General features: G+C 43.4%; 1 protein-coding gene and 1 long non-coding RNA gene across 6 annotated transcripts in view; one reads left to right on the top strand and one right to left on the bottom strand.

Annotated features, from left to right (window-relative positions):
* Positions 1-2062: 2062 nt before the first annotated feature.
* Positions 2063-10972, bottom strand: LOC145657912 (uncharacterized). Its single transcript, XR_014123863.1, has 4 exons — positions 10836-10972; positions 8347-8478; positions 5742-5839; positions 2063-2797 (listed from the first exon to the last, which is right to left on the bottom strand). It is a non-coding gene; the product is annotated as an uncharacterized LOC145657912 (long non-coding RNA).
* Positions 10099-12500, top strand: part of slit2 (slit homolog 2 (Drosophila)) — a 76733-nt gene continuing 74331 nt past the window's right edge. For 3 of the 5 annotated variants that reach the window (XM_027025309.3, XM_081714697.1, XM_027025308.3), the window contains exons 1-2: positions 10099-11568; positions 12372-12443. In XM_027025309.3, coding sequence (XP_026881110.2) covers positions 11399-11568; positions 12372-12443 — 242 coding nt within the window. In that variant the 5' untranslated portion in view covers positions 10099-11398. The remainder of the gene's footprint in view (positions 11569-12371; positions 12444-12500) is intronic. The other 2 variants (XM_027025311.3, XM_027025310.3) reach the window with 1 other exon arrangement.

The raw sequence follows: 12500 nt of genomic DNA, 5'->3' as shown, positions 1-12500 counted from the left end.
TAACACTACTATGACATGATTATAACACTACTATAACATGACTAACACTACAAAGACATGACTATAACACTACAATGACATAACTAACTATGACACGACTAGCACTACAATAACATGACTAACACTACTATGACATGATTTTAACACTACTATAACATGACTAACACTACAAAGACATGACTATAACACTACAATGACATAACTAACTATGACACGACTAACACTACAATAACATGACTATAACACTACTATGACATGATTTTAACACTACTATAACATGACTAACACTACAAAGACATGACTATAACACTACTATGACATGATTATAACACTACAATAACATGACTAACACTACTATGACATGATTATAACACTACTATAACATGACTAACACTACAAAGACATGACTATAACACTACAATGACATAACTAACTATGACACGACTAGCACTACAATAACATGACTATAACACTACTATGACATGATTTTAACACTACTATAACATGACTAACACTACAAAGACATGACTATAACACTACAATGACATAACTAACTATGACACGACTAACACTACAATAACATGACTATAACACTACTATGACATGATTTTAACACTACTATAACATGACTAACACTACAAAGACATGACTATAACACTACTATGACATGATTATAACACTACAATAACATGACTAACACTACTATGACATGATTATAACACTACTATAACATGACTAACACTACAAAGACATGACTATAACACTACAATGACATAACTAACTATGACACGACTAGCACTACAATAACATGACTATAACACTACTATGACATGATTTTAACACTACTATAACATGACTAACACTACAAAGACATGACTATAACACTACAATGACATAACTAACTATGACACGACTAACACTACAATAACATGACTATAACACTACTATGACATGATTTTAACACTACTATAACATGACTAACACTACAAAGACATGACTATAACACTACTATGACATGATTATAACACTACAATAACATGACTAACACTACTATGACATGATTATAACACTACTATAACATGACTAACACTACAAAGACATGACTATAACACTACAATGACATGACATAACTGACACGACTAACACTACAATAACATGACTAACACTACTATGACATGATTTTAACACTACTATAACATGACTAACACTACAGACATGACTATAACACTACAATGACATAACTGACACGACTAACACTACAATAACATGACTATAACACTACTATGACATGACTATAACACTACTATGACATGATTTTAACACTACTATAACATGACTAACACTACAATAACATGACTATAACACTACTATGACATGATTTTAACACTACAATAACATGACTAACACTACTATGACATGATTTTAACACTACTATAACATGACTAACACTACAAAGACATGACTATAGCACTACTATGACATGACTATAACACTACTATGACATGATTTTAACACTACTATGACATGACTAACACTACAAAGACATGACTATAGCACTACTATGACATGATTATAACACTACTATGACACAACTATAACACTATGACATGACTAGCACTATGACACGACTAACAATACTGACATGACTTACATCACTGATTATAACACTATGACACAACTATAACACTACAATGACATGACTATAGCACTATGACATGATTATAACACTACTATGACACGACTAACAATACTGACATGACTTACATCACTGATTATAACACTATGACACAACTATAACACTACAATGACATGACTTTAGCACTATGACATGATTATAACACTACTGACATGACTAACATCACTATGATGATTATAGCACTACTCCTTTCTCTGCTGTTTTGATCAAACGTGCAGAAACTGTACTGTCTTCTGTCTATGACTCTCTAAAGGCTTTTTGTTGTCCACTTTAGTGTGTTGATTTGTTCTTTAAGGTTAGGGCAGTGATTGGCTTAAATCTTAAAAGAGAGCCTTGGGTATTCTACTGCTCAGCTTTCTGTGAATAGTGTGTGTGTGTGTGTGTGTGTGTGTGTGTGTGTGAAGCAGTGGAAACTGTGCCACAGGTCTAATAGCTTGTATTTTTACCAGAAGCATCAATACCTTAAAACTCTCATCTGCTCCTAATCAAAACTTGATCCAAATCTTAAAGCACATATACCCTCACACACACTCCCTGTCTCTCCGTCTCCTTATAGGAGTTTAGATCATTCTCTAGAGAGCATGTGTGGGAGCGGGAGACAGAGCACGGAGGAGGAGGTATTAAACCCTGTCTGTGTGGGAGTGTGTCATGTCCAAAAGCAAAATATTTGAATATATAAAAGAAACTTCTTATGCAATACACATAAACCTGATAATGATTCGGACTCTCTCTCTCTCTGTGTGATCTGGTTCAGTAGACTAGTTCTCCCTGGGTAAATTATAGACTCACCCTAAAGGAAATTCTCAATAGCCCAACTTCCAGAACATGCATACGTGCCTATAAAATGTGTGTGTGTGTGTGTGTGTGTGCGCGCGCAGAATATTCAGCGTGCTTCCCCGTAACCGTTTCTGCTCACGTCTTGGCTCAGACGTGTGTGGGGGGAGTCGTTCAGTCCAGGGCAGCAGCGTGCGGTCTTAGGGTGGCCAGCTCTGTCTCTGCACAGCCATCACAACACCCCTGTGTCTCCACCCACAGCAGAGGAACAGACATGGAGAACTCCAACATGGATGGAAGCATTTCTCACCAGGCCTAAGCAGAAGCCTGCAAAACGCAAGAAGCAGCTTGTTAGTATTTGGAACCATTCCATGTGTATTTGGTAATATTAATTACAATTTGGTGGTATTTGTTAGTATTTGATGGTATTTGTTTTTGGTAGTGTTAGTATTTGGTGGTATTTGTTAGTATTTTTGTGGTATTAGTTTTTGGTAGTATTAGTTAGTATTTGGTGGGATTCATTTCCCTGATATCGCTGGGATTAAGTTACTTCGGAGTTTAGTAAGGGTTCTGTGATGTTATTGTGGCTGATATTTGGTTTGTGAATGGTTAGGATTCGGTTCTTTCCAGATCAATTATCTCTCATGAGAGATTCATTCAGTGCAACCATCTGTTGCCTGATGACCCGCTGCTGCCAACAGTGTGTTTGTGTGTGTATAGGAGACAGAGAAAGTGTGTGTGTGTGTGTGTGTGTGGGTGTGTGTGTTTGGCTCAACCCGAGCTCAGTGAGTGGTTCAGTGGACCAGCACAGTCGGAGTCTGGCATGAGGCCCCACTGTGTGTGTTTGAGTGTATGTGTGTATTAGTGAGAGAGAAATTGAGGCTGGCTTGTGGCCTGTGAGGGCCTTATCTGCCAGGGTGGCATTTCTCTCTCTCTCCTCCTTCTCTCTCACTCTGCAGGAGGAACATGTGTTCCAGTGAATGCTTGGTCACTTTTCTGTGTGTGTGTGTCTGTGTGTGTGTGTCTGTGTCTGTGTGTGTGTGTGTGTCCATAGCACATGGTTTGAGTTCACACTAATTTTCTGAAGCATGAACTTCCCATTGATTGCAAGCTGCTTCCATTTGATATGAAACAAAAGGGGTTTTACAGACAGCAGCTGTGTGGTACATGTTTGTGATCAGTGTGTGCAGACTTGATTAGAAGATGAACAGAATTGATCTGTTTAGATGTTGTTAACTCCACTGGATTCAGTAACATCATTAAACAGTAGTCATTTGTGTGCTAAAGCTAACTATTAGCATCATAGAGTCTAATGGAAGTTGTTTTTTAATCAACAAAGGGGTCCCCTCCATCTCTCTCTCACTCTTTATCTCACTTGTGACTCAGGGTAGGAAACGAAGCTCTTGGCTACACAGCAGCCTTATTTTCAGAGCAAACACCACCAGTGTTTGATGTAGAAATCTGTGCGTGTGTGTGTGTGTGTACTCGTGTACGTGAGTTTTTGTGTGTGTGTGTGTTTGTGTGTGTGTGTGTGTGTACTCGTGTACGTGAGTTTTTGTGTGTGTGTGTGTTTGTGTGTGTGTGTGTGTGTGTGTTTGTACGAGTGAGAGGTGTAAAAGTCAGCTTTGAAGTGCTCACTTCCTCCTGCTGAAAAACGTCAAGTTTAATCAATATTTGTGTGCACATGCACACACAGCCTGTTGACTAGTCCTACTGGGACAGGAACAGGGACTTCGTGTACGTCCTGTCAGCCTGTAAAGTTTTACCAGTGATGCAATATAGAAAATGTTCTAATCATATATAAGGCCCATATTAACCTTCAGCAGCATGACAGCATGTTAAAGCAAAATCCTAAACCTTACAAACGAGTGGGTTGCAGGGGGATGCTGGAGGTGTTTCTCCTGTAAATACACAGTCACATATGGAATATGCAGTTAATGAAGGCTATGCAAAATAAATGTATGTGAATGTGTATGTCTGTCTGAGCTCAGTAATGAAGATGAATGAAGCCTTTAACCAAACTTCTGCCTGCTACCTTACACACAAAAGACAGGTGGCACCGGACACACTGTGACACACATACACATACTAGCATGAGTAGGAGCATATACACACACATACACTACCATGAGTGGGAGCATATACACCCCCCCCCCCCCCCCCCCCCCCCACACACACACACACAAAATCATGCAATTTCTGTAGTGGCCATGAGACTGTAAATTTCCAGTACTCCAGTACTATACTTATGGATCACTATTCAGTAAATTGATATTGTACTTAATTACATTAGTGCCAATGAAATGTACACCTTTGCCAGCAATAATGATGATAATAATAATAATAATAATAATAGCAAAATGCATACATATGACTCCTTTTAATAGTTCGGTACTTTTAATAGTTAACACTTTAATGTAAGCGGACCTCTGAGTGCAGACGTTCACCTTTCATACTGATTCCTGTTAATTATGCTTTGTTCTTGTGTGAATGCATCCTGTGCTACTTGCACTGGTCATTTCCGTACAGTGTTCAGTCAACACTAAGGGTGCATTTGAAGTCGATGGCATCAGTTCAGTTTAAATGAACTCTGGTGCTACTGTGAAATGCCAACCCACATGCGCAAACCCCAGCAACACATTTAGCCCAGCGTACAGCATTGGTGTTGGTATAGATTTTGTTAGATATTGTTGGAACATATCTACCATGAAAACTTGTCAATCAAGACGTGGCCATGCAGTGGGCTGCCCAGGACTCAAATGCATTCATTTTCAAATGTAACTGCAACCTTAAATGTAGTAAGTATGTAGTTAGTGGTCAGAGCAAATGCATGATGCTTGGCCGTTGCCTTTTAAGCAGGTATATGTTCAGCACGCTCATATCCTGTAGCCAACACACTCTGACCCCTGACCTTCACTAGGCAGAAGTCCACTGGCGTATGTGTTTGATAGTCTTTGTCTATCAAATGACTATTAATCATCACTTGGTAGAGGGGTCATGTTCATTATACCGCCACGCAGGGGTCCATGCCACTCTTCAGTTTCACCTGCAATTTCCCTCAAGATCAATTAAGTGCTAACTAACTATACTGAGGTATCAGAGCCATGCCTCTTTTAACCATTTGTACTCACAAACACACACACACACACAAACTTGTGCATGATTCATGGTTCATGCAGTCTCGCCATAGTAGATTTTGTATACACACATTCACACACCTGCACATCCACACATCCATATACACACACACACACACACACTGCCACCTCACCAGAGCACAGATGAATGTGTCTGTGCCAAGGCATTGTTCATCTTTTCCTCTTTTCTCCTCTGTGCCGCTCCGTCGTTCCTTTGTGTACAGTACAGGCTCTGGAAATGGGGGAAAAGTGGCTATTTCAAGTGGTTATTATTGGCTATTACTCTGGACTTCACTAAACAATCAGCAATACCATTCATTCTTACCACACACACACAGTCTTTACTCAAAGGGCCATTAAAGAAAGAAGCACTCGAGGGAAGCTCTCTATAGTCTAACCCAGGAAAGGGTGGAGTACAAGAGCTGCTCTTTCTACCTTCTCTCTCACTCTCTCTCCTTTTCTTAATTCTTGCATTCTTCTTTTTCTTTCTTTTCTTTTCTATCTCAGTTTTTATTTTTCACTTCCTTCCTTTCTGTCCCTTGAATGATACCGAGGACAGCTTTCACTGGACTGAAAATGGGGTGCCTACTTCACTTCTGCACTGTGTGTGTGTTTCTGCGGATATGCTTGGAGCTTGGATGGTGGAGAGGTTTAGAGTAGGTCTTTTCTATTTGTCCTGTGTGTGTGTGTGAGAGAGAGAGGGAGAGAGAGAGAGAGAGAGAAAGAAAGAGAAGGAAAGCAGGAGGGAGGTGGCTGATTGTTTCTTTTGCAGACTCAGACAGATTTGGAGTAGGAGTCTTATTGATTTTTCCCACACTCTGTCTGTCTCTCCTTGTCTGTCTCTCTCTCTCTCTCTCAGTCGTCCTCCCCCTCCCTCTTTATCTGTTTCATTGTCTCCTCTCATTCCTCCTACAAATATCTCTCTTTTTTTCTCTCCTGTATTCAGTCCGTGTGTCAGAGCAGATATCAGGCTCTCGATGATGCAGCTTTTCTGGGCAAATTTTAAAAAGGCCTCCAGGTGAAAAGCCCAAATGAAAACACCACGGTTGTCACGGCGATAGTAGATGTAGTAACTCGAATACAGACAGGGGGTCAGACAGGTTCCAAAACAAGCTTTTCTGCAAAGTGGATGCGTGTGTGTGTGTGTGCGCGCAGAAGAGAGGAAAGGTGTATTGTTTTATTATTTGAGCTTAACTTTGCTGAGTGTCATGGGCCCACTAGTACTCCTTCATTTCTGGTTCTGTGGAACAGTTCCAGTGAAGCCTTTATCAGCTCGAGAAAGAAGAGACAAGGAGAGAGAGAGAGAGAGAGAAAGAAAAGAGACCTGGATATTTACAGCCAGCTGTGCTGGGTTGTGTGTGTGTGTGTGTGTGTGAGAGAGAGAGAGAGAGAGAGAGAGAGAGAGAGAGAGAGAGAGAGAGAGAGAGAGAGAGTGTGTGTGTGTGAGAGAGAGTGTGTGTGTGTGTGTGTGTGTGTGTGTGTGTGTGTGTGTGTGTGTGTGTGTGTGAGAGAGAGAGAGAGAGAGAGAGAGAGAGAGAGAGAGAATTGACTGGACGTGTTTTTGGACTAATATTCCAATTCTGCATGCTTACTTGGGGTTTATGACATCAACATTACTGCTATGCCATAGTTTGCTATTGTTTTACTAATTAAAGACACATGTAGATTCTGTGTCTCTCTCTCTCTCTTTTCCTCTCTCCCTCTCACTCTCACTTTCTCTCATACACATGAACACACGTACAATTTGTGTGTCTCTACCTCTTTTTGTAGCATAACCTCACAGATATTAATTTGACTTTGTGTCTCCTCTTAGAATGGTTTGGTAAGGTTTGTTTTATGCACTCCTGTCAGAGCATCTTTTCCAGAAAGGGCTCAATCCTATGAATAAATCTTATGTTAGCAGTTAGTATGGCTTAAAAATACCCTACAATGGCAAAAGGAATGTCTGTGTGTGTCTGTGCGTGAGAGAGTGAGGTGTGGGTGTGTGTGTATGGGTGTGTGAGAGAGTGAGGTGTGGGTGTGTGTGTCTGTGTGTGTGAGAGAGTGAGGTGTGGGTGTGTGTGTGTGGGTGTGTGAGAGAGTGAGGTATGGGTGTGTGAGAGAGTGAGGTGTGTGTGTGTGTGTGTGTGTATGGGTGTCTGAGAGAGTGAGGTATGGGTGTGTGAGAGAGTGAGGTGTGTGTATGGGTGTGTGAGAGAGTGAGGTGTGGGTGTGTGTGTCTGTGTGCGTGAGAGAGTGAGGTGTGGGTGTGTGTGTATGGGTGTGTGAGAGAGTGAGGTATGGGTGTATGAGAGAGTGAGGTGTGTGTGTGTGTGTGGGTGTGTGAGAGAGTGAGGTATGGGTGTGTGAGAGAGTGAGGTGTGTGTATGGGTGTGTGAGAGAGTGAGGTGTGGGTGTGTGTGTGTCTGTGTGCGTGAGAGAGTGAGGTGTGGGTGTGTGTGTATGGGTGTGTGAGAGAGTGAGGTATGGGTGTGTGAGAGAGTGAGGTGTGTGTATGGGTGTGTGAGAGAGTGAGGTGTGTGTGTGTGTGTCTGTGTGCGTGAGAGAGTGAGGTATGGGTGTGTGAGAGAGTGAGGTATGGGTGTGAGAGAGTGAGGTGTGTGTGTGTGTGTGTGTATGGGTGTCTGAAAGAGTGAGGTGTGTGTGTGTATGGGTGTGTGAGAGAGTGAGGTGTGGGTGTGTATGGGTGTGTGAGAGAGTGAGGTGTGGGTGTGTGTGTATGGGTGTTTCAGGTATTACTTGTGGGTGATGTGAGAATACTTTCCACTGTAGCTCATCTCTCATTAGTGATGTTGATGAGAATTCTTTATGTCCGTTGTAGACAGAGCTGAAACATATGCTCATCTTGGGAGACGGTGATCAATCCTGAAACTGGGATTAAAGTGTAAATCCTATATTACTGTTCACAATAAGCAGACAGCAACAACAGTATGTCTCAATGGAAACCAACCTCACACCAATCAAACAAACATGGTCATAACCACAGCAACATATGAGACACACACACACACACACACACACACACACACACAAAGAATTCCTTTAGCACAAATAAGCATGCCTATTTCACCACACAATTTCTGACACAGCAATCAACAAGAAAAATCCTGAAGTACCTACACTGCACACGTCTCCATCTGACAAACACCTTCTGACACAAACACCTTACTCACCCACCCCACTCTCCCGCTAACCCTCCTCAGACATTTAGCGTTGCGGTCAGCTAAAACCTCCAGACTAAGAGTAAGGAAGTAAAACGATGTTTGTTATGTAATTAATAGGGCTATGTGTATGTTCGGTCTGTTTTTTAAAATTTAACATGTTATGAAAACGTTATGAAGACTTTTTCAGGGGATTCATATTTACAGAAATGTAGTTGTATTGTTAATTTAATCACGAAAGGGAAAAGAGGAGAGAGGGAGAGAGACTTTTACCAGGTTAGGGTAAGGGTTATGGTAAGAGGCAGAATTAGGTTGAACATTAGAGTTAACAGGAACTTGCCGCCCAAGTTAAAGTTTTTAAATGAGGTTTCATAAAGTTTCTTCTTTCCCCTCAACTACTGAAAACTCACTACATGTAAAGTGTCACACTACAGACAAACGTGTGACCAAATGCATGCACACACACACACACATATGCAGGTACTGTAAAGATGGATATCTGAAAATGTTGTTACTCAGAGCAATGTGTTTAAATGCTCCTTTGTTATTAAGATGCTGATCAGCTCTGTTAGTGGATTTCACACACAAACGCGCGCACACACACACGTATGCGTGCCCACCCGCATTCCTGGCTTTCTTAAGAGCAGAGCTGAGTGCATTATCATTCGGAAGACTCCATTTATCGCTGCTATTTGGATCATACTGAAGTTGCTAAGATGCATGCTAAAGTGTGGAATTATCTGTGGTTCTGTTTACCCCAGTAGCGTACAGTTTGTGCATGTGCATGCATGCGGTCTTTCATAGCTTCACACACGTTCCAGTCGACCCTTGACCTCTCTTTAGCCTGCAGGTGCATTCTGGTCAGTGGTTCATTCCTCTGCTCTCCTGGCCACCTCCTTTGTCTGTCTTTGTGTGAACCTGTGGAGCTTTGGCTCTTTGTTAACTGCAATTAAGATCTATATCTGTAGATGTTCATCACTGACCCTCGTAAGTAGCCCCTGTAATTAAACGCGCATCACTCCCATATGTATGACAATAACACAGATATAGTGGTGCGGAGACCTCTTACGTGCCATTCTGATTGGGCAATATCGCACAATAATTGTAACGATTCCTCCCCCTCATGCGCACACTGCGCACACCACCACTCTTCGGAACCCATGGAGTAGTCCCTCCATTTGTGTCAGCAGCGCGTCAAACGCGTGTGTAGCGCCACACCGCCCCGTAGAAGGCTGAAGGCGCGGCGGCGCACCGGCGGCGGGCTGCCTGCGAGGGCGGAGCTGCTCGCCATGTATATAGCGCAAGTCCATGTTGGTCAGTGAAAGTCCAAGTGTTGAGCAGAAACCATACCGTCGGCTTGCATCCGTGGTCCAGTTAGAAATATCGAAGCGTCGGATAAGTTCCGCAGGACAGAGTTAACAGTGACACGCGCTGGGGAAGATGTTGGACAGGGTAATTTTAGAGAAAAAAGTAGAGATTCTTTAGCGACTAAAAAGCGACACCTTTACACACTATCTCTTGATATTGATTTTTAAAAAAAAACCACCCCAATGATTGTAGTCTATTCTTTTGAAGTATTTGCCTAATTAATTTTCATCCGAACTGCAAGCTTAAGATCACATGCTCTTTAAAACAACCCACGTCTGGATTCGATCGTAATTCGGTTCGGGTCTGTCTGGAGCGCAGTCTAAAATCTGTGTGGCCGCTATTGAGTGTTATCGGCGCGGCAGCCTGGTGTGCACTCTAGAGGCGCCGCCTTTGCTCTGTAGTCGCGCGCGCGCGCGCGCGCGCACGCACACACACGCACGCACGCACACACAAGCCATCAGGTGCTGGAAGGGGACATGCACTTTCGACGAAGCATTCAAGCGACGCTCTTAGACGGTTCAGTCGACAACCAGCTTTCCACTCACGGAACGAGCCAGACCCGAGCAGCGAGTATCCCGTCGCCACATCCCTCACGCTGAAAGGCGGCATGTGTGGCGAGCGGTGGGCTACTGACCATCTCGTGACTGTGCGCGACAGGATGACAGATGCATGAGGGCGCGGACATCACTCCAAACTCACGTGAAGGAGCAAACTTGACTGGGGTGTGCGTCCAGGCACGCGGCGGTACATCTGCGCTCTGCGTCCTCTACCTGCTCCGTGGAGCGTTTGTTCGTCTGCGCGGCTGCTGTTGGTTTCGGTCCGGCTTAAAGCAGAACTGCGTCGGTGAGGTACGGCACACGCAAGGCTCCCCCGAGGATTTGTTAAACTTTGGCTGCGGCACAGTCGCGGCGATTTGGACTCTCGACGCGCCGCGCTCGCGTCGCTCCTGAGGAGCGATTAAACAGTTGAACGGACAGATTCACGCGCTACAAGGGCAAGACCTCCAGACAGGAGCTATTTGGATCTAATTATAACCCGTTCTTCCTTGTAAAGTATAAGAAAACATTTTGTACAGAGGAGAACTGGTTCCCTCTCCTTTGTAGATCACTGTTCTACAGAGATTACTGCTGTGCCAAGCCATTGTACCATCACCTCTCCTTTTTTGGAAATAAACCACTTGGGTTTGTTAGCGTTGCTTCCAGTCGGGAATTTTGCCCATCTTTTTGTGACACAAAGGCTCGAGGAAGTCCGGGGAGCCCGCGATGTGTGTGTTCGCAGCAGCAGCGTGTTTGGGAGTTTTCCTGGCGGTGTGCGGCGGGGCTGATTCTCAGCCCTGCCCGACGCAATGTTCCTGCACCGGGACAACGGTGGACTGCCACGGGCAAGGTCTGCGGAGCGTGCCGCGGAGCCTTCCCCGCAACGCGGAGCGGCTGTAAGTGGCTCGGTGTAAATAAGTAAATAGTTGCCGTGAAGCCAGATCACTCGCTGGTTCGTCGTTAAAAAGCTTTATTTTAGGTGGCGTGTTATCAAAGCAAGATTCTGCCTTTCTATTCCGCTCACGCCGTAGACCTACTGACGGGCTCCGTTGTTCTTACCCCGCCGAAATGGAAACATTTAGTAAAAAGTTTATTCGTGTAATGTCTAACATGCATGATTTGTCCGCCCTCTACGAAACCACAGATATCAGTTTATTGTGTCCAGCTCAGTCGTGTTCATTTGGTCAAGGTCAGATCTCACTGAGCCACACTGACCCATCATAACAGCAAAACGGGGCCGCATGTCACCGGTTGCATGTCAACTTTTAACCGATCTGTGCCTCTCGTTTCTCCTTCGGTTCAGGACGGGCCGTCAAACCATCTTAGCAAGGAGCACTTAACAAGTGCAGTTCAGAGGCCATAAAAAAAAAAAAAAAAAGACATTTGCGTGCATTAGCGACCATTGCAGCTTCCTGGCGAGAATTCAGTCAGAACCAATTTAACGTTTTTGCTATGCCCCATTAAACTCTGGCAGTCACAAGTTTGATCAAAACGCCAAACATTTCTAAAACACAGTAACAAAGTGTTATGCTCTGAAATCTATAACCGTTATCTAACCTTCACGCTATACGGTCCAAATCTGTTTGCTGATTTCAGTGAAATCATGCAGGGTATGCTTTAGAAGTCGCCGTGCTTTTCTGCTTCAGTGTGGCGTAAACATAGTAGTCCATGGCAGGTTTTCCTTCTTGTGTCTCTGCAGTGACCTTAACGCGAATAATCTGACTAAAATCACAAAGGCGGATTTTGCTGGTCTCCGACAACTTCGAGTCCTGTAAGTATAACTACTCCATATTCGAATTTAGTCACACTTTCCCCCCGTTTTATTGCA

This window comes from Electrophorus electricus, chromosome 5 (assembly GCF_041902795.1).
Source record: "Electrophorus electricus isolate QZ-2024a chromosome 5, ASM4190279v1, whole genome shotgun sequence".
In the NCBI taxonomy this organism is placed as follows: Eukaryota; Metazoa; Chordata; class Actinopteri; order Gymnotiformes; family Gymnotidae; genus Electrophorus; species Electrophorus electricus.
This window is presented reverse-complemented; position numbering and strand designations above follow the sequence as displayed.